Source organism: Nannobrachium achirus (genome assembly GCF_963921795.1).
Source record: "Nannobrachium achirus genome assembly, chromosome: 15".
Classification (NCBI taxonomy): Eukaryota; Metazoa; Chordata; class Actinopteri; order Myctophiformes; family Myctophidae; genus Nannobrachium; species Nannobrachium achirus.
In genome coordinates this window covers 18,349,485-18,371,082 of record NC_137822.1, presented here as the reverse complement: position 1 = coordinate 18,371,082, position 21,598 = coordinate 18,349,485, and the positions used below count along the sequence as shown (strand labels likewise).

General features: G+C 42.0%; 1 protein-coding gene across 1 annotated transcript in view; it reads right to left on the bottom strand.

Moving 5' to 3' along the window:
* Positions 1-234: 234 nt before the first annotated feature.
* The window catches only part of dgcr2 (DiGeorge syndrome critical region gene 2), a 29,978-nt gene continuing 8,614 nt past the window's right edge, over positions 235-21,598 (bottom strand). The window contains exons 2-10 of the mRNA XM_080743148.1: positions 20,259-20,381; positions 17,389-17,475; positions 13,129-13,339; positions 12,018-12,094; positions 11,017-11,199; positions 10,459-10,662; positions 8,399-8,551; positions 7,044-7,280; positions 235-4,443 (exon numbers count right to left, since the gene is read on the bottom strand). Coding sequence (XP_080599274.1) covers positions 4,199-4,443; positions 7,044-7,280; positions 8,399-8,551; positions 10,459-10,662; positions 11,017-11,199; positions 12,018-12,094; positions 13,129-13,339; positions 17,389-17,475; positions 20,259-20,381 — 1,520 coding nt within the window. The 3' untranslated portion in view covers positions 235-4,198. The remainder of the gene's footprint in view (positions 4,444-7,043; positions 7,281-8,398; positions 8,552-10,458; positions 10,663-11,016; positions 11,200-12,017; positions 12,095-13,128; positions 13,340-17,388; positions 17,476-20,258; positions 20,382-21,598) is intronic.

Below are 21,598 nucleotides of genomic sequence, written 5' to 3'. Positions count from 1 at the left end.
ACAAGCTCACAAATATGTCACGTTGCTGCGCATTGTAAGCTTGTAGGTCTGCTATTTTCACATGTCTAGAAAAGGGATGCTAGGGTTCGTGTGATAAACGAAGAAAAAAAGTGTTGCTTTTGTGTACACTACAGCCTTAGCACCTATAGTACACCAAAATGTCAAAATCATACCTATGTATGTTCCATTCCCACTGACACAGATGTTGTCCATGGTCAAATTTATTTGGCATTTAATTAGGATGTACATCTACCTCAGAAAAATACAAGCCCCCCCCTCACCCCGCGAACAAAGCATTGTACAATTTAAAAGCTATGAAATAAACGACAATCACATGTATCATTTGTTGTATTATACATAAAAACATAAGTTGACGTTGGTTGCAACACCATAGTTTATGATAAAACTTAAGTGTAAGTACTGCAGTTTGGGTTGTGAGCAGGGTTTTCAATGCATATGGAGTTATTACACTAAAGGCAAGTATTTGAGAGCTACTCCTGAACCTAGATGAATTATTTTTAATTTAAAAAAGAAAACAAGTCTGTCAGCATGCCCAAGATAAAAACATGCACCATAGGTCCAAAACCATGTTGTAAAAAAAAATAAAAAAATGACTTTAAAAAAAAAAAAAGAAAACACAATCCACACCAGTACACCAGCTCCCATACACACATGCACACATTACATAACAATTCATGAAACCGAGACTTGATTTCCTTGGGTAATCCACTATGGATTGTCTATGACAAAAATATCAAATAATTCTGAGAACCAACACAAGAATGTAAAGAATAGTAACAACGGTACATACAGTAAGTAGTACATTCAGACATGGGGAACACTGTCAAGCACAGCAGTTAGTTTAACTCAAGGAGTGTGAATCTACACTCCCAGTAGAATAACGAACATTGGGGATTTTCTCACAAGCACGCCGTGCTGCTTTGCCTTTCTCAAGGTAGATCATAAACCATTTCAATGCTGGTGGTGATCAATTTAACCACATCAACCTCCTTACTGTCAGGGGGGAAAATGTCAAAAATTGTTACTTTTCAGGAAATGGAACAACATTGTTCAGAATAGCTAAAAGTTATCAACATATGCTCACAATGGGATGTGACACGTTCAATACTTTTGCATGACTCGAAGTGTTACATAAATCGACGTGAAAACAAAACAGAAAAAGTTCAAATGTGAGATACAAGGTTTTTGACTGACAGCGGACAAATCTCTTTTGACGAAAACAGGTGGTCTAAAAGCTCACAACACTGTGGATTTGCTATTCTTCCGCTGAACGTTGGCTCTAGAATAGGGACGCTAGGGTTCAAGTGGTTAACTGAGGTTTCCACAGAAGTAAGCACTGCTTCAGTGTGCATCCTGACAGGAGGGTCAGTATACATTGGGTGACCAACCTCTGGGGAGCATTTGTGCTTTGCTTTTACAGTCAATAAATTCTTTCCAGTTATTTGGCCGACAGGTGAACAAGTATAACTGCAAAGCTGAACAGGGTCTTGAACTCCTTAAAACTTTATTCCACCTGATAAGTGAATCAAATCTGATTGTCATAATGGAACCTAGTCTTGTTCTTAAATATAATCAAAACTATAAATTGCCACGAACAGACTAGAAAGATGACCCATCAACACCAAACATAAATGGTATACAGCTAAATCGAGTAATCTTCATTCTTCACCACATACACTACCTAAGTAACTGAGATGACAAACATACCATCATACACACAAAATATGCATCATAGATTAAAGGAGTAGTTCAGCCCCAAAATGACTTTTTTTCTATTGATTACTCATGCCATGGAGAGTAGAGTTCAATAATATTTTTTGGTTTTTGTCACATTCCTAAGACAAAAATTTGATTCGAGTAAATTTACCCCATTGATTCCGGATGGTGACCCGTTTCGAAACGGGTCACCATCCGGAACGAATGGGGGTAAATCTATTGTTATCACATTTTTGTCTTAGGAATGCGACAAAAAACTAAAAATATTATTGAACTCTACTCTCCATGGTATGAGTAATCAATAGAAAAAAAGTCATTTTGGGGCTGAACTACTCCTTTAAGGGGCAGCTTCCAAAAAAATAATAATCCTCACTTCATTTTCAGTTAGTAGTAAATTAGGTTAAATTTGTTCAGCAATTAGTAAAGGCAGACCCCCCCCCCCCCCCACACTGAAAAAGAAGTGTACATCTCAAACATAGTGTTGAAATATTAAAGATTGGCTACTATGTAAAGACTTGCAATGTAAAATAAAAGGCCGAAATGTTATACTGTGTTAAGTGGTCATTTCAAAGTTGATAATGGGATACAATCCCTTTTCTAAAATGAGGGTCAAACGGACACAAATGAAATCCCTAACTGCTTTTGCTCAGTGATCACCTAGTGAGTTCACAGCGTCATTTCCCATAACAAGCGGTCAAGTTTACAGCCTACAAGTCATAAATTATCAGCAAAGGAATACAAACATTGACCATTGGGGCAGGGACATTTTCTCCCAAGTTCAGCAACATTCTTTAAAATCATAATGCAATGTTTCAGCAAAAAAGAAACACTGTTGAGAAGTAAGCTTGGACCAGTAACAACTGTACCTCATGTAACAAACCTCTTGCTTTAAGTCTCAAAACTACAAAACCTTTGTCCCCACTGCAAATGCGTGCTAGAAACCCCGAAGGCGGCTTGACGCATCACACTGATAAGAAAGTGAGAGAGAAAAGTACTTTATTCTGGGCGTAGGAATCCTGATCTCATATACACTGCAGCACGGAGGGCTAATGAGTAGGCATCAGTGGTTCTCAACCTTTTCAGGACGCGACCCCCAAAATAATCATATTTTAACTGGGGTCCCCCACCCTGACGAGCACTAAGAGTTGAGGCATTACATTTTGTATAACACGGTTCTAGTGTTTAAATAGCAGATCTACATGCTCACAACGCACGTTGTGAGCATGTAGATCGGCCATTTTCACAATTTTCTGCCTGTAATATTTGGCCAAAGTTTAATTTGTCATTTTAGAGGTTTTAAAAAGTCCTTAAACTTTAATTAGAAATGTGCATATACCCTCTATACACTTAAACTGTGTTGGTTTGTTTACCATTGAGTGAGAAAACAATGTTGCACATTAACTCATTTGATGCCCACAACGTGCCAACGTGTCAAACTCTTTGATCTCTCTGTGTGCCCTCGACGCGTTTGATGCGTCGCGGGGGGTCTTACAGTAAACTGAAGCAGCAGTGTTATGCTGCTGCACAAAAGTGCATCTTTCTCCTAATCTAACTTTTAAATCACGTTCATGTTTAAAACGCGGCCTTCTCTACCAGCCGTTACAAAAGCAATGAGGCCCGCGATTGTTACTTTTCTGTCCTGAGTGAAAGAAAATACTATCATGAAAATAAACAGGACATACTCGGATTACATTTACTCTGATTAATTTTTCCATTCAGCTGCAAAAACAGGTAAAATGGCGGGTTTCAATGGCAAATGCCGATTAAATCTTGAATAATCGTGGGCAGCCGGTGTTAAGTTAATCATCTGGGGACTCCCCAAAATAAATGTGGGGTCCCCCTGGGGGTTTCGACCCACAGGTTGAGAACCACTGGCCTACATGATAGAACAGGGAGTCAAAAATGTATGTTCTTTCCAACAGTGGTATGATGCAGACAAAAAGCACATGGAGCAAATGCTGGTGTGACTGTTGCGCTTTCATTAGCTTGTGTTGGAACCTGACAAACAAGTACAACAAAATCAACAGGCACAGACCTGGAGGAGTATTTTACATGATCAGGGCATCTTGAACACGACGAGTCTGAATCGCAGACATTTCAAAAGCTTTGTCCAATGGAAACTAGAAGCGAATGTGCAGTCTCGCCCCACATAGTGTTAGTCTTCTTTGAACAGAAACAGTCCTTTACGCTCCCTCAGATGGCTGTATCGTCTCCACCACCAGGCAGAAGAACTGTCTTGTCCTGACTCACTCACCACGTCTCAGAGGCCAACTGGTCACTTGATTGGACAGCTAAGGGACATTACTATTCCTTCCTGCTAACACGATCTGTACAAAGTCAAACTGTATAAAAATCACCTCATTTGCAGTCAGCCCATTGCCCAAATCTTTACCCAGGGCCCAGCCTTATCCAGCAGGTAAGTTCAGAATGCAGATCCTTTTTTCCCGCCCATCCACAGTTCCTATACCACAGTGCTGAGGGAGGAGCTGCTACTGCAGTCTGCAGGCGTGGAGTCGGCGGGGTGGGGGTGTCCACCGGTGGGGGTATCGGGTCCCACCAGTAGGGTGCTGCTGTCGATGGAATCCTCGCGCTCCTGACAAGATGGCACCGAGTCTGTCACAGGGCCAGTGGCGTCTGGGTTGGCTACCTGGATCCCGTCCACCATGGCAATCATCTGGCGTGGCACCATGGACACTCCATTACGCCCTGCATGAGCCAAGAGGAATGCATCAGCGACAGCTAAGTTACTACCTATCTATCTAAGTTACTACCTATCCAAGGGCTGGGCAATACTAGCCTCGCAATAGCCAGACTCTCCCAGGGGAGAGTCTGGGAGTTCTCCATAGACAACGCATTACGCGATGACGTAGTTACTCACTTTGACTGACAGGTCCAGTTAGTAGTCATCAGCGCATCAAAACATTGTCAGGAGAACATCAAATACGTCTTTTCCAGACAGAAATTCAAAAGGTGCAAACTGTTGTTCGTTTTTAAGTTATGAGATGCCGATTTCAGATAAAACTTCGGTTAATGCAGCTTTTATTTGCGATTTCTGAACTCACGTCGGACATGGGGTCCGCCATGTTTGTTTACAAAATGCGAGAGCTGTAGCAGTCGCTCGACCAATCAGGAGCGGTGTGAGGCGGGTTCGCTCGAAATGCAGCCTTTTGATTGGCAATTAGAAATCCAAGTTCTAATAAAGAGGCTCGATGGGAGGGACACCAGACCGAGAAAGGAAACACATTGGTGATGACGTAGCTCGGGATGGCTTGCGAGAATAGGGCAATACTGCATATTGTCGCTGTGGGATGGAAACCTTGTATGTCCAAAACTGTTACTTTTCAGGAAATGGGTGGAAAAACTGTATTCCAAAGGATCCAATGTAGTTGCGACCGAAGTATGTGAAATGGTACATGCTGACTGTCTGTCTGTCTGTCTGTCTGTCTGTCTGGATGTGTACACTTTTCTTTTTACATCTATGGGTTTGCTGCTCTGACATCACTGTGATGTCATGGGAACCACTAACAGAATCCATTTTATGCCCAATGCCCATATATGGAGATCCCTGATCTTAAGCCCATATCTAACGGGACTTCATATGGGAATGACCATACATGGAGGAAGACAGCCCATATCTGTGTGGCTGGTTCAGACAGGGATCTCCATGTATGGGCATACAAGGGATTGTATGTTGGGATGTCATGGGAACCACTCTAACAGAATCCCTTTTATGCCCATATATGGATATCCCTGATGTCATCAATATTAAGCCCATATGTAACATGACTTCATATGGGAATGCCCATATATGGAGGAAGACAGCCCATATCTGTGTGGCTGGTTCAGACAGGGATCTCCATGTATGGGCGTAAAAGGGATTGTATGTATGATGTCAGATGTGATAGACGTCATAGGATTTTCACATAACGAATAACTGAGTAAGCATGTTTGGGGTTTCACAGCATATCTCCACATGGATCTCTATATATGGGTACCAGGGATCTCCATATATGGGTAACTGGTCCGATATACTGTACATCACTGGCCAGATTGCCAAGACATGGCGTGACCTCGCCCTGAGGCATCTTACTAGTTGTTAAGCTCTTTAGTAAGTTAATAGTTAATACTTTTAATTGGTCGATTTGCTTTTGTATGACAAAGTAGGGCATTCATTTACGAACAAAGCTAAAATAAGGAGATACAAGGTTTCTGCCCGAGCCCGACAGCAACAATATCAATATTGTGATATTAGAAAAATATCGTCTGGGATTTGGGATATCGTGTTGTCTCTCTGGTTCTAATCCTGTAATGTTATACTTATACATACAGCAACACATCACTATGTATTACCCAGCTCTAATGTATCCCTTATAAATCAACACCCACAAGGACACAAGGACACTTCCTTTTGTACTTATATTTGGAAATAATACCACTTGGTTTAGTCACATTAACTTGTTGAGTGCCGATCCCGAACTAGTTCGGCTTTATTTCAATCCAATACAATTTTTTTTTTATTAATTCACTTACCCTGAGCTGCTTGTAGAGTCGTGGGTGGCCCTGGCTCGTCCTACGCTAGCCAGCTAGCCATTTAGCATGGTCCGACGATATATTCCATTAAAAATGGTTTAAAATACATTTTTGAGCCCCCCAATGTTCACCGAATGTTCAGCGCCGCTTCCGGAACGTAGTCCAGTGTGCCGATCCCGAATTAGTTCGGCTTTTTTAATGAAATGAATAAAATGATCCGAGGCCTTCTGAAGCCTGTGCCTAAATTTTCAAGCAGGGTGTTCCAAATCCGGGCGCCCCCGGCCGGCCGTTACCCGCGAACGCCGCCGCGAATCGCCGCCGAATCCAATGAAACACCACATCTTTGAAGGGCCATATCTCTGGATTGTGTTTTTAGGGAAGCGGCGCGAGGTTTATTTACGGCGAAATCGCCGAAAAATGATCTTTAAAATGACAAAATGCGAATAGCTAATCTTTAGCCATTATCATCCGGGACCTTTCCATGACGTGCACGAACGTGAGCACGTGCGTCACTGCAACGTGAGTCCCCGGATGCTAAAGCGCTCGCCTATGGGAGAAAGACTGGCATTCTATGGCGCCATCTAGGGGCTGGCACTGGAAGGGTTAAACCTGGTGATGTTTCAAAAATGTTCAAGCTTTCAAATCTTCAAATCTTCACAATTATTAGGAAAACAGCAGATCAAAAAGCTCACGACGCGTTGCGAGATTGTAGAATGGCCATTTTTGAATAGCCCAAGTATAAAATAGAGGTTAAACAAGCAGCTATTTGGTCCTACCCAGGTCCACGTAGAGGAGGCTGTCTGGGTTAATGGAGGCTTCATAGGGAGGAGGGGGGTCGTCGGGGTGTTGGATGTCTGGGTATTTATAGGCTGCGTATGGCGGTGGAGGCTCTTGGAAATGAAAAGCGCCCCCTTCTCCGTCGTCGGACAGGTGCAGTGGAGTGAGGCCGGTGCCAAATGCATCCGGGCCGTAGTCGAAGCCTGGGACTCGTCTCCCAAGGTTGAAGTGGTGCACTGAGGGATGAGAGCAGAGGATAAGGGAAGAGCAGATGAGGAAGTTACAGCAATGCTGACGGTACATTTACAAGAATTTTACAAGCATAATTATTCAAGATAATTTCTTTGTAGCATTTCTTCATTATTTTGACAATGAGAGAAGACAAAAGATAGAGACAGGAAAGGCGGAGAGATGGCAAGGAAATGACACGCAGCAAACAAACTGGCCGGACAGGAATAAGGCATTTTGAATAATGTATTTCACGCCTATGTGGCATGCGCCCTAACCGTTTTGCAATTGGGTGTCCAACCCAGCATCATTCTTTATTGAGTGGCGCTAACTACATCTGGCGTTGTCTGTATGTATATATATATATGCAAGTACATCCCCACACATGGCTCATTAAACAAGCTTCACAGGATGCTTAATGAAATGAACTCATAAAAGCACCGCTCACTTCAGACTGGGTGTGATTTGTATTGATTCTCGTGCTCCATTTGACAGCAGAGATGCAGTAAAGAAGGGGGTGTTTGTTACGACCAGTCTCTGCATATGCTGTAAATAACATGGACCACTTCCAGGGAACGAGGGGTTTACATAAACAGCTGCTGACAGCAGGGACGTGCTGGCCATTGGGAAAAGCGGAACAACTCCCGAACGGCCGGTTCATTCCCGGCCGGTCATTATGAAAAAAATTAAAATAAAATGTCTGCCTTCGTTCCATTTTGGGAGCTGGGCGGCCAACAAAGTAAATCGTCACTGTCGGGCAGAAACCTCGTATCTCCAAGTTTCAAATATGTAAATGTTTTCGCAAAGCAAAGCCCTGCTTCATCATACAAGGCTGTCGCACAAAAGTGAAAACATCAGATCTACAAGCACACAACGCCTCGTGATGTGTGCTTGTAGATCGGCTGTTTTCACTAGTTTAAATCATTTTTTAAATGGTTTTGGACATACAAGGTTTCAAGGTATAGAGAGATTTCTCTCTATAGCGCGCAATGAGGGCCTCTACAATTCTTTTTCCCAGGCTGAATCAGGGGCCCAGCATGTCCCTGGCTGACAGGCTGAAATATATGTCATGACGACATAGAAACATTGATGTTTGTGTTGAGTCTGCAATAGTCTCCGTGCTCACAGTTTCCTCCGATGAGCGTCTCAATGCGCTCGCGTCTCCGCTGGCGGAGCCTGTGCACCATGAACAGCAGCAGAGACAGGATGAGGAAGGAGGAGATACAGCTGACGATCAGCCTCATCCCACTGGCCATGGAGTCAAACAAACTGTTGCCATCTAGAGAAAACACACACACACACACACACACACACACACACACACACACACACACACACACACACACACACACACACACACACACACACACACACACACACACACACACACACACACACACACACACACACACACACACACACACACACACACGTTTTTTTTATTTCAAGTTTACAGGTGTAAAAAATATATGCACAAAGTATGCTGAAAGACTTCAATTGTAAGCGTTTAGAGGTGAAGTTACGTATCATAATACAAGGATTTAGTGTTGGAAGTTTGGAACCACAACCTTTAACTGCATTTCTGTTTAATTAATGTCAATTTCTTAGGGGTCAATGTGCACAGAAGTAGTACTAACTACAGCCTCAAACTACATTCACTAAATACAGTACATTCTCAAATGTCACTGATTTATAGAAACACAAATATAACATTTTGCCAAAACTGTTAATGAAAGAATTATTCATTTGTGAGCAGCTCCGCCTTGTGGGACAAGAATAGCAATTTATTTATTTATTTATAATTTTTAATCTAATCTATAACTTTTGTAATTAATATCCAGCATTAGCCAAAAGGAGCCACAATCCCCCATTTAGCCCTTACCACTGACTCTAACCCTGGCATGGAAAAAGAAGATTTGCCTATTGGCATATCTTCTTGAAACAAAGGGGTGAAATAAACAGAGAAACCATTGTGACAGATAAGTGACAGAACAGAAGGCGCGTGTTTCACACCCATCGGTCCAGTTATAGGTAAAAGCGTGAATCGACCTGTTAACTCTTTCACAGCCTGGTCAGAATGGGCTTGTCTGTGGACTAGCCTGGTCAGAATGGGCTTGTCTGCTAACGTTAACGTCTATACAGTAAGTCTATGGGAAAAGGCTAATCTGCCCCGGACGCAATCAAAAGCACTTCCGGTTCATGCATAGAGAAGAATCATGCTATTGGTTAGACCGGTGGTGAGACAGAGAAGGGCTACCGATCGTTTTTTTTCCGATCATTATCATTTATTTCACCTATTTAGAAAAAGTGTGTAAAAGTGTGTTCTGGCTGGGAACACCTTACAGTAGCTATAATTGTGTAAAAGTGTGATCAGGCTGAGAAAGAGTTAAACATGCCACCATAAATAAGGCTGATTTGAAAGCCTCAGGGTGGCATTTCTTCCTTGGCCTAGAGTGGGATTGTGCGTGCAAAGTTTCACAGCGATCACATATAGGCTCATGATTTGAGGCATTTTGTTCGATTAATGAAAAAGTAATCAATAGAATAATCTTCTCTCAGAAATTAACCCATTTAGGCCTAGAATTATTGACTGCTTTAACCAGTGAAAAATAGCAGATATACAAGCTCACAGCGCGAGTGCCGCGCTGCGAGATTGTAGATCTGCTATTTTTGAAAAAGTCGTGAAAATGTGTGCAAATCTTTGAATATATGTATCTTCAAAGCGAACGCTTGTAACTCAAATTTGGTTTCTGGGTGGTCCCTGGAACTAAATATTTTGAGATGGGGGTCCGTGGCCAAATAAATATAATTTTGGGGTTCCTTCACATGAAAAGGTTTGAGAACCACTGACATAGTAGTCTCTCAAGAACAGACTAACTGAGCTCCAGTTAAGTGAAAAGGACCTTTTCTTTGACGATGGCTGGCCAGATTGCTGACATAAAAACATAGGTTTTTCAAAAAACCTTAGGATTCCAAAGAAACGTATAGAATCGGGATTTCAGGATTTTTCAAAAATAGCAGATCTACAAGCTCGCAGCGCGGCACTCGGTGCCACGCTGTGAGTTGTATATCTGCTATCTAGTTAAAGCATAAAATAATGATACACAAAATGTGTACCCGCTCTAAATGGCTTAACAGATAGGTTCAGCCCCAACAGTGAAATACAGTGTTGAGCTGTGGAAGTACCTGGGTCTAGACAGGTGAACTTGCAGCATTCCTTGGGGTCCTTGCGGAAGTGCTGGCAGCCCTGCGGCCGCTCACACAGCGCTGCCACGCACATCTCTGGCTCGCCATCATGACACGTGCAGCTCAGACATGGGTCGTCACCCTTCGGGGTGAAGTAATAGCCCTCGTTTACGACATTGTCTTTTATGTCCACACATGTTTGCCCTGTTAAGAGAAATAAATGTCAAGTGTGAGAAATAAATGTCAAGTTTAAGTGTAACTATGAAAAAGCATAATGCTGACTCGAGCCTAAGTTATAATTGGTTGCTCACTGGAAATATCCGATCTACAAGCTCACAGAGTGTCGCGTCGAGAGCTTGTCAATCGGGCATTTCAAGTGGGCAACACACAGTCACGCATTCAACCAAGTATAAAGCCTGCCCATTGGACATAGCCAATCTACAAGCTCACAGCGTGACACGGATGCGACGCGTTGTGAGCTTGTACAGTATGCATAAATTCTGCAAAAAGTCTAGATAAATGTCCTCTGAGGTTTGACTTGAAGGACAAAACACATACTCCTCTTGCAAAGAAAGGGGAACTTCTTGTGGCAGTTCTCCGCATGCCAGCTGTGCAGGCCACGCTCGTTCATGTTTTTGATCTGGAAGCGCTGGAGCTGGGCACAGAAGACCGTGTCCTGTGTAGGGGAGGCCTCCCCAAACTTAGGAAGGCCCTCGGGTGGCAGGAACACCTGCATTGGCCCTTTTAAGAAAAGGATAACAAACATCATAAGCGTTATAATTACAAAAATGGATAATAATATTCTGGCTTTAGAGTAGGCCTGTCACAATTATTACATAATCGTCAATAATTCTTTGCCATAATCGTCATAATCGTTTCCATGTTGAAAAATTTTCATATATTTTCAAACATTTTCAAAAATAGTGGAAATAGACGATCTACAAGCTCACGACGTGTCGCGAATCTCGCGATGCGAAGTGTTGTGAGCTTGTAGATCGGTTATTTCCCTATTAATGTTCTTTTTTAACTAATTCATAGCCAAGCCTGAGTTTCCCGTGTTATTTCAGTACCCCCAGAATGCCATGGCCCGAGTTTCCCCGTTTAAAAAAATAAATAAATCAAAAATGCCTAAAATGTATTAGGCATGATCGCAATCGCGAAATTGCATGTTTAGCCCCGTAACAAACACATCTTTCAAAATGGCAGCCATGTTTGTTTACATTTGAAGACTTTAAAGGCTTCTATCTCATGAATGCCTTAACGGATTTCCAAGCGGATTTTTTTGTTTGAAAGCTGTGAAAAAGTACTACACATGGTGTAGTACTATGGTGCATGATCTAGGCATGGGCATGCACGATCCGTGCACAAAAAAGTGATCCGTGCACTAGAAATTTAGGAAACATATTTTGTCAAGATTGTTTTTTAGATGGCAGAGCTACAAGTTCACAACAAGTTGTGACCTTGTCGCTCTCGTTGTTTTTTTCAAATAGCCAATATACGTAGGTTTGAGGCTGCTACTGGTTTCAGTGGCCAGAATGACCCCTCCTGTCTTGAAATACCTTTATATGCAACCTCCCAGCGACCCTCAAGGGAGTGGTTCTGATTGGTGATCACGTATTGGTAGCCAACCCAAAACCTAAAAACAGAACATCATGTTAGAAATCATCACGTAAACATATCACTTAAGACCCACCCCCCTCTATTTGCATATTTCCAATTGCACTCCTCTAACAAGTATAATCCTAACATTGGTATTGGGGGGGGGGCCTAAATATCAACCCTCTGGCAGGCTACAACAGTTCTGACAGTGTCAGACATTTTGTGCCATGTCCATGCAGTGTGGCTCTGTGCTGATGATTGTCAATGTGAGACCATTATAGACAGTAACAGTTAGCTCACTGTTTGTGTTAACAGAAACGGCTTCATCTGCCGAAAGCAATTACTGCAGCAATTTAACTGGTTGCCTGTGTTAAATCACAGGGAATCAATCACTATCTAATCTAGTTTATGAGGAGACCACTTTTGTGTTTTTTTTAAAGACAAAAGCACGTACTGTATGCATTATGAGCTCCCATTGGAGAGTTTACAACCCATGTTGTCCTATTCTGCTTAATCGATACAGGTCATCCTTTATGTATTTATTTTGTTTGTTTTCTCAAGATAATAACATGGGCAGATGTAGGTTGTAGTTTCACTGCACAACGTGACAACTTGCAGTCCATTCATACATTACAGTATATAGCAACATAAATGTATTGTACTTTTTGAATAAATATTTTAAGTTTTTCAGAAAACCCATATGACCAGTTGTAGCATGCTGAAATCGGCTGAAATACTAACATATCTAAAAACACAGATTGAACACAAAAAATAATTCAGGATTGTGTTAATCGTGTCCCACACAACAATAAAATAAGATCTGGTTGTCCCAGAGGTGACCTGGTCCTTTAATACATTGCAATTTAGTATTTGCTCTTTATGTAAGGCATAAACAATTTAAAGTGTGTGTGAACACAGCAACGTTTTGTGCGTGAAACACAAATTCCTCCACACCTGTTCACATACTGTCTAGAAAGGGCCTGTGGCATATGATTTATTCTTTTATTAAACTTTACCAGATATTGACATCATCGATGGATTATGCAGATGAAACCATAACTCCAGACTCACTTGCACTGGTCTCTGCGCTCGCAGACCTTATCATCAAAGTCCACCTCTATCTTCAAGATGAACTGCAGCTCCTCGTTGGTAACAAAGGTAGCCAGCGAGCCGTTGACCTTCTGACAGGTGTCCACAGCCTGCCAGTAGTCCTCCTTCCTCAGGTACACCTTGTAGCAGCTGGCCGTCTTCTCATAGTGGTGCCAGCCACTGGGACACTTCTCTGGAAAGACAGGGAAGATGGGTGTACTGTTAGGCATAATCGTTAGGCATAATCGAGAGAAAAATGTCCAGAACTTTCATACAAACCGTTAATGTACATCAAGCATTTTGATATACTGTATGTTATGCATTTGTTTTTACTCACGTCTACTGTAAGAGAGCAATACATGTTTTTATTTTAATTTATTATTATTATTACTAGAAGCGTCTAGTCGGCGACCTGGCCAACTCGGGAACGATGTAAATAGAGAATGAATGCCCCGCCCTTTAATGCAAACCCCATTATACCTGTTGTCATAGGACCCGTTTTGACCATCTGTTTGCCTGTGTCCATTTATGCCCATATATGGAGATATCTGTATCTGTCTGTCTGTCGGCGTCCATTTTATGTCCATATATGGAGATCACTGCAGATATAGTTCTGGGTCCATTTTATGCCCATATGCCCATATATGGAGATATCTGTCTATTTGCGTCCATTTTATGCCTGCCCCACCCTTTAATGCAAACCCCAATATACCTGTTGTCATAGGACCCGTTTTGACCATCTGTTAGCCTTTGTCCCCACCCTTTAATGCAAACCCCAATATACCTGTTGTCATAGGACCCGTTTTGACCATCTGTTTGCCTTCTGTTAGCCTTTGTCCCCACCCTTTAATGCAAACCCCAATATACCTGTTGTCATGTTGTCATAGGACCCGTTTTGACCATCTGTTTGCCTTCTGTTAGCCTTTGTCCCCACCCTTTAATGCAAACCCCAATATATGGAGATCTCTGCACACACAGTACCGGTTGCGGAAAACTCTGATGTCAGACATCAGCTCCGCATTCGGGGATTCATTTTATGCCCATATCTGGAGAACGCGCGTGCCGGTGGGAAGAACGGTTCTCGAGATTCACATACATACATACACATTCACAGAGATTTTTTGTTGACTCCTGGCGTACGTGATGTCAGAGCCTTTTATGAAGTGATGTCACAATGAGTCAGCGTTTGTGCCGATTTCCTCAGGAACAGCCTGATGTTAACAATCAGCTCCGCATAAGGAGATTCCGAACGTTTCGCGCCGCTTCGGGAAAACCGCATGCCGAGTCGGGCCGAGGCCCGGCACTGCACTCCGCAGCGGGGAACGCGCGTGCCGAATCTGAAGCCGGTGGGACGAACGGTTCTCGAGATGTTAACAATCAGCTCCGCATAAGGAGATTCCGAACGTTTCGCGCCGCTTCGGGAAAACCGCATGCCGAGTCGGGCCGAGGCCCGGCACTGCACTCCGCGCCGCAGCGGGGAACGCGCGTGCCGAATCTGAAGCCGGTGGGACGAACGGTTCTCGAGATACGCGGATTACAAACAAACAAACAGACAGACAGACAGACAGAGATTTGTCGCATTTATAGATAGATTATTATTATTATTTTAAATAACAATTGTGTGAGAGAATCTTGTCTGAATTCTTAGGGAGTAAAATTATGTTTTTATTTTAGCAAGAATCATGCAGCCCTACTGCCAACCCGTTTTAGATTATTGAATTTATGAATTTGTAACCAAATGTCTGGGCAAAACAATCGGAAAATAAAAATATATAACTTGTATCTTCAGGAGTTTATTCATTTAACTTCCCGTAGCAGCTCATAAAAAACCTCTCCCATCTACTAACCATCCATCTGTATCCTCTCATAAAAATAAAGGAAGACACCATAGAAATGAGGAAGAACAAAGCAGAACCATATCCTTTTCTCATCCATTAGCAAACAGCACAATACTGTGTATTTGTCTTAAGTAGTTTAGGAATCCTCATAGAAAAATCGGGTTTGAAAGAAAAATACCAGTTTTATCTTGGCTGTATATGAATCCCCTAGATACATTATCGAAAAGTAATTCGGACAGTACTCGATTTAGTGTCATAGTACTGTGGTGGAGCATTCTTAACTCATTGCATGCCAGGCCCGATAGTCCCGAGATTATTTCAATGTCTTTCCCTGCCAGGCCCGATAGTTCCGAGAATTTCCGCCATTTTGAAAAAAAAAAATTTGGACCCCAAAAAATGTAGTAGGCATGATAGAAATCGCGAAATTGCATGTTTAACCCCCATAGCAACCCCATCTATCAAACATGGCAGCCATCTTTGTTTACATTTTAGGAAAACATAATGGCTTGTATCTCATGAATGCCTGAACGGATTTCCATTCGGATTTTTTTGTTTGAAAGCTGTGAGCAATGTGGACACACGTGGCGCATTATCTAGGCATGGGTGTGCATGATCCGTGCACTATGAATTACATGGAAGTCTATGGAGACCAGAGGCACCATAGAGTACGAAGGTATTGTTAAATGGCGGGGAATGTGTTAATATGGGTGAAAATTAAACAAACAACCAGTGTTAAGAAATATGATTCCATAAATGGGTGCCTCTACGAGCAATATGATGAACTATACTTCTTTCTTTTCAAAATCTTTTTATTCCGATTTTAAGACAAAAGCCCAGGAGTGAGTATAATGTGCATAGTGGTGTCTTTAAGAACATGGACAAAAACCTAACTCTGAACATTAACCCATTTAGAACGGGTACAAATTATTGTGTATCATTATTTTATGCTTTAACTATTGAAAAATAGCAGATATACAAGCTCACAGCACGGCACCGAGTGCCGCGCTGCGAGCTTGTAGATCTGCTATTTTTTTTAAATCGTCAAAATTAGAATTTTGACCCGATTCTATAAGTGTCTTTTGAATCCTTCTAAGGTTTTTTGAAAAACCTATGTTTCTAATGTCAGCAATCTGGCTAGCCTTCATCAAAGAAAAGGTCCTTTCACTTAAATGGAGCTCAGTTAGTCTGTTCTTTTCAAAAATAGCAGATCTACAAGCTCGCTGAGCTTGTATATCTGCTATTTTTCAATGGCTAAAGCATTCAATAATTCTAGGCCTAAATTCAAAGCCCAATCTTCATTACATGCCTGTGTCACAAAACAAAAATAGCTGATTCTTAGGTTGAAAATCTGTTATTTTTGGTAAGCGACACAATAATACAACAATGTACATAAATTAGGCGCAACATGCCGAGCTGCTGCTGCCGCATGGAGGTCACATGGTGTGCTCAATCCTCTCAGCTCCCATTATGTGGTCACAGATCCGGGGATAAGTTCTCACTGGATTTAACCCATTTAAGATAAGAGAAACAATAGGATTTCCATCACCAGGCAGCAAGCACACCACTGCAATATGAAAGCTCACCTCAGATGGACTAACCAATAAATACATTAAATCAGGAAGAGAACTCCTCAGAATACATTTGAGTGAGTGTCTAGACATAATATGCCCACGACTAATTTGATTCACTATAGTAACAGAATAGCGAATTAAGGGATCATAGTCATAAAAGGACCCAATGTACTGTAGTATGTATAATTTTTTATCAAGCGCTTCATAATACTTCATTGGTTAAACATTTGTAAAACTCACAGAGACCGTTTTGGGCATGTCATTGCAAGGCTTTCCAAAATAGTGAATATAACCAATATACATTATCTGCTATTTTCATTACTGGTGACGTGTGCAACGTACAAGGGCATTCATTTACGGAGAGAAAAAAAGAAGAAGATGAAATATAGGTACGGTTGCCTGAAAGTGACTTTCAAGGGAACCTCAAGTAAACCTCAAAAGTACACTCTAGTTTAGTTTGTGAACTAAACTGAACAATAGGATAATGTTTCCGTTTCCGTTACCGTTCGCAACTGGTAAAAAAAAAAACGAACCTAGCCCAACCCTACCCTCCCCTGCCCCTTCTTTGTATATACTGTTTGTTTAGACTTACTGTTTTCGTTTTTGTTTTTCTTTACATATCTACTGCATAGTACTGTGTTCTATTTGTCTGTCATTCAATGTTATATGAGATACTTTAATGGTTTCCAGTGGAAATAAGCCTAGTCTTTTCATGGATCTCCTTTTAGTAGACCTTGTACCAGTGAACTGTACCGTCATGAAACTGTACCTTTTCCTATGCAAACTTCTAATAAAGTCTTCAATCAATCAATCAATTTTGGTGAAATTCTTACTGTTAAAGCGCACAGGCTGCGCCACACCAATGACATCTTCAACTGGGTCATAGCCATTTCCAAAGCGAACCCTCTCCTCCTTCATAGCTGTGAAAGAATAGGTTGAGAAGTGAAACATTAAGTGTGGGCATCAACTTTTGAGATCTAAATGTGATATGAGGTGTAGGGCATACAGCAGACAGCACAAAGATTTATATTAAAATATATCATCTTTATTCATGTATTCAACAAATAAAAATAGATGAACTGTGTTGCATTTCAATAGTAAGAATGTACAGTACATTAAACACAGTGCATTAATTCCAAACCAATATCACAAATCAACCAATAAAATTAAAGACAAATGGAACCTTGTATTGATTGACACGCACCCTAACCAACTCACCCTAAATAACCTATATCACAGAGCAGAGTAAAAACAGTTACCACGAATGAACACCACCGAGACACAAACTGAAGACTGACACGGAACGCTGCGGACACAGAACCCAGCGTGGCTTCCCACTTCATGTGCATGCGATTTCTCAACGAATTAGTTACACCCGGCGTGTTAAGACGCCACACACGCCATGCCGGGGTACACTGTGTGCTACACCACGGCGCTGGACGCCGCCTCCCTCGACAACGTGTGGACTTTCCGCCGTCCTTCCAGAATACTCACTGTCACTTTCACCCGCACACTCTCTCGGTCTCTCTTGAACCGTGTGCCACTCAGAGGAAATGTTTGGCTGCTGCCGTCTCACGGAAGCGTTCCATCCCAGCTGCCCTCCGGCAGTGCTGAGATTCACACTGATGCCAGCAGCACACCCACAATACACGTCATCAACCTCACACTCCCCCGACCCGGCCACATCAATTAAAATGATTAGTATTTAATTTTCTTTCTGGAGAGCATTTCCCCAAACTAAACAGCCTGACAAGCGAATGGCTCGTAGACAGTAGGGAGTATATTATCACAGACTACTCTCTCGTTTCTCCTTGTCTGTCATACTATATGTGCACACTCACAGTACAATATTCAGTATCACCTCATTCAAGTGAATTTGTGTTGTCTCAAATCTAACAGATCTGTTTCAGCACGTGTCAAAGGAGCGACCGCGGTTTTCCCGGTGAACCTAAGCGCAACGGTGGGGGCCGATGGGCAAGGAGGGTCGCGAGCTTATGAGAAAAACTAAAATAAGACCTTAAAACCTGGCGAAAACAGTTGCGTGCATTAGCGCAAGATGACGATAAAGGAAATCATTAAATGGAAAAGATTCAATTAACTTCTGAAAAGCCTACTAAGCCTTAAGACCTGGCAAAAACAGTTGTGTGCATTAGCGCAAGATTAGATGAGGATAAAGGAAATCATTAAATGGAAAATATTAAATTAACTTCTGAAAATGCTTCTAATCTAAGCCTACACTAACCTACTAAACCTACTAAAACTAGTAGAACCGCGATCTTGCCACACGTGACTAACTGTGGTTGTAAACAATAACACAGACAATATAAATCCTTATTAGTCTAGTAGTGGGAAGAAGAGGTTATCATCATGGCCACAAATAACTTTTAATTGGCAATTGGCGACGAGTCTCTTACGAAATCGTCAAGAGTGCCTCTCAATACATAAAGCTATATATAACCTCTCCATCATCTGCAATAGTCGGTGGTGTGTCCCCACACTCCCGCGCCCCCACCATTGCGCTCAGGTTCACCGGGAAAACCGCGGTCGCGTCAAAGGAGGCATAAACAGATTGTCATAGTCTGTCCAAGTAGGCTAATGGTAGAGAGCGAATGACTGGCTGAAGAAATGAGCGACAATCCCTGTGGTATTATATACTGACAATACTTATACTGACAAAGGATTTACCAGGAGTCATCATTTGCAAGCAGTGCTCAGCTCAGTGGCACACTCAGTGGCACACAACGCCTCGCATCGCGAGGCGTTGTGTGCTTGTAGATCGGCTGTTTTCACGATGACGACGATATTTTAGTGATTATGTTGCGAGGAAAACGTTGAGATAATAGCCATTTTGGTTAGAACTGACCAAAAATAACTTTGTACTTCAAGTTTAAAATGATACTAAATATTTTTTCAATTGTCCAAATATTATCAAATGATCTCGCGGCACCCCTGGACTGCCGTCGTGGCACCCCAGGGTGCCCCGTCACCCACTTTGAAAACCCCTGTTGTACATCATGGTTGGGGGATGTACATCAAAGCTGCCTCACGCTACAGAAACAGGAGATAGGCTGCTGACCTATGGGCCACATGGCTCGGGAACTGTTAGTTCCCAAGGCTACTACTTACTTACTTTGAGAGCATATAAAGAGCATGTGACAGAAACTTTTCATGCTAAGGAAATCAGTGATTATCCCCGTGGCAAGGGCAAAAGTGAAATGATATGCTTATACTGACAAAGGAGCAAATTCCAGTGTGGATTTACAAGGACTTATAATTTACAAGCAATGCTTGCAACTCTCTAAAACCACCTAAAACATCACCATAACATAACAAAGAACAAAAAACATCACAAAATCCAAGCCGACAGATCACACAAACCTCAATAATGCAAACTTTAGTACATCACTACATCCGTCAAGTTCCTCACAGTGGGACTGCAGAAGACATCACCTATCATTTGGCTAAAGCTATGGCTCCAAAATAGACAAATACAATTAACTAACATATAACCAGCATTCTCTAATGGTCTTCAAACTGATCGTCACGGTTTCAGTATATTTCAGATTGGAAGCCATATCACTTGGGTTGTATCCCTCTGGGATTATTCAATCAATCACTCAATGAAGGAATGAATGAATGCAGGAATCAATCACTCAATCTACAATGACTTGGTGTACAATGGCTTAAAATGTGTTATACTCACGGGGGCAGTCCATCTCATCGCTCTTGTCCTCACACATTGTCCAGCCATCACACTTCCAGGACATTGGGATACATTGCATCGTCCCACTGCGGCAGGCAAACTCCCCAGGGTTGCAGCGCCGCCCTGAAACAAAACATACAAAGTTGGTTTAGACTTTCGTACATGATTATACTTTTACCGCTACGGAAAGCAACCAGAAATAAGAATTCCGCAGATGCCTGAATAAAAAGGAGAATACGGCGTTGGTTGTGTTGTCATGTACAATGTTCTGACTTCCGAATCACCAAAAACAGGCTGTACTACAACAATGAAAAGATAAGTATAAAAAGTTAGTTTACGAGCACATCTAAGCTATGCAGATTTCTAGCAAATTACTTTTGTTGAGCTACAACAGCAACAGGGCTTTGCAAGCCATCGACCAATAACGGGCGACTAATATGCCCCTTATAGCAGGGGTCTTCAACGTTTTCAGGCCAAGGACCCCTTAATTGAGAGAGATATGAAGCAGGGACCCCCTCTACATATTGTATAAATGTGTGATGTAGATTTTCATCGATTTCACAGGTAGATTCATAGACTTGTCTGACAGCACTGTCATCAGTTTATGTTGCATTTGTGTTTTTAGTTTACTTGACCTGTCTCTGTACTTGGTCTGCTCTTTTCTTTTTACCTCTACACCAAACCTATTTGCCGAAAATAGCCGATCTACAAGCTCTCAATAGGGAATCCCTCAGAATAGGGATGTGAGGGTTCAAGTTGTTCATTTAAAAGAATGAGCCTATCACAAAGATTTGGAGGACCCCCTGTTGTAACTCTGAGACCCGGACCCCCTGTTGAAGACCCCTGCCTTATAGGATATTTGTTTTTGTTTATATCCCTTGGTAAGGCAGAGTCTGAGTTAAGTGGGTCAACATCTCCGTACCATGTGTGATTAACATAAGACATGATGCCACTGCATGACAAATGTCTGTGTCAAGCCTCACGTGACAGATAAGTGATCTGCTATGAGAGCGGCCCCAACTGGGTGCAAGTCTATAAATAATAATAATTGCGTCCCCTTTAGCCGTTGGGTTATTTGCTAGAACAGTAGTTTTGCACATATACATGCGGTACATATGTATTTTTTTTAACCCATTTAGAACAGGTTATTGTATGCTTTAACTATTGGAAAATAGCAGATCTACAAGCTCGCAGCGCAGCACGAGCTTGTAGATCTGCTATTTTTGAAAAATTGAGAAAATTTGACCCGATTCTATAAGTGTCTTTTGAATCCTAAGGTTTTTTGAAAAACCATGTTTCTATGTCAGCAATCTGGCCAGCCATCGTCAAAGAAAAGGTCC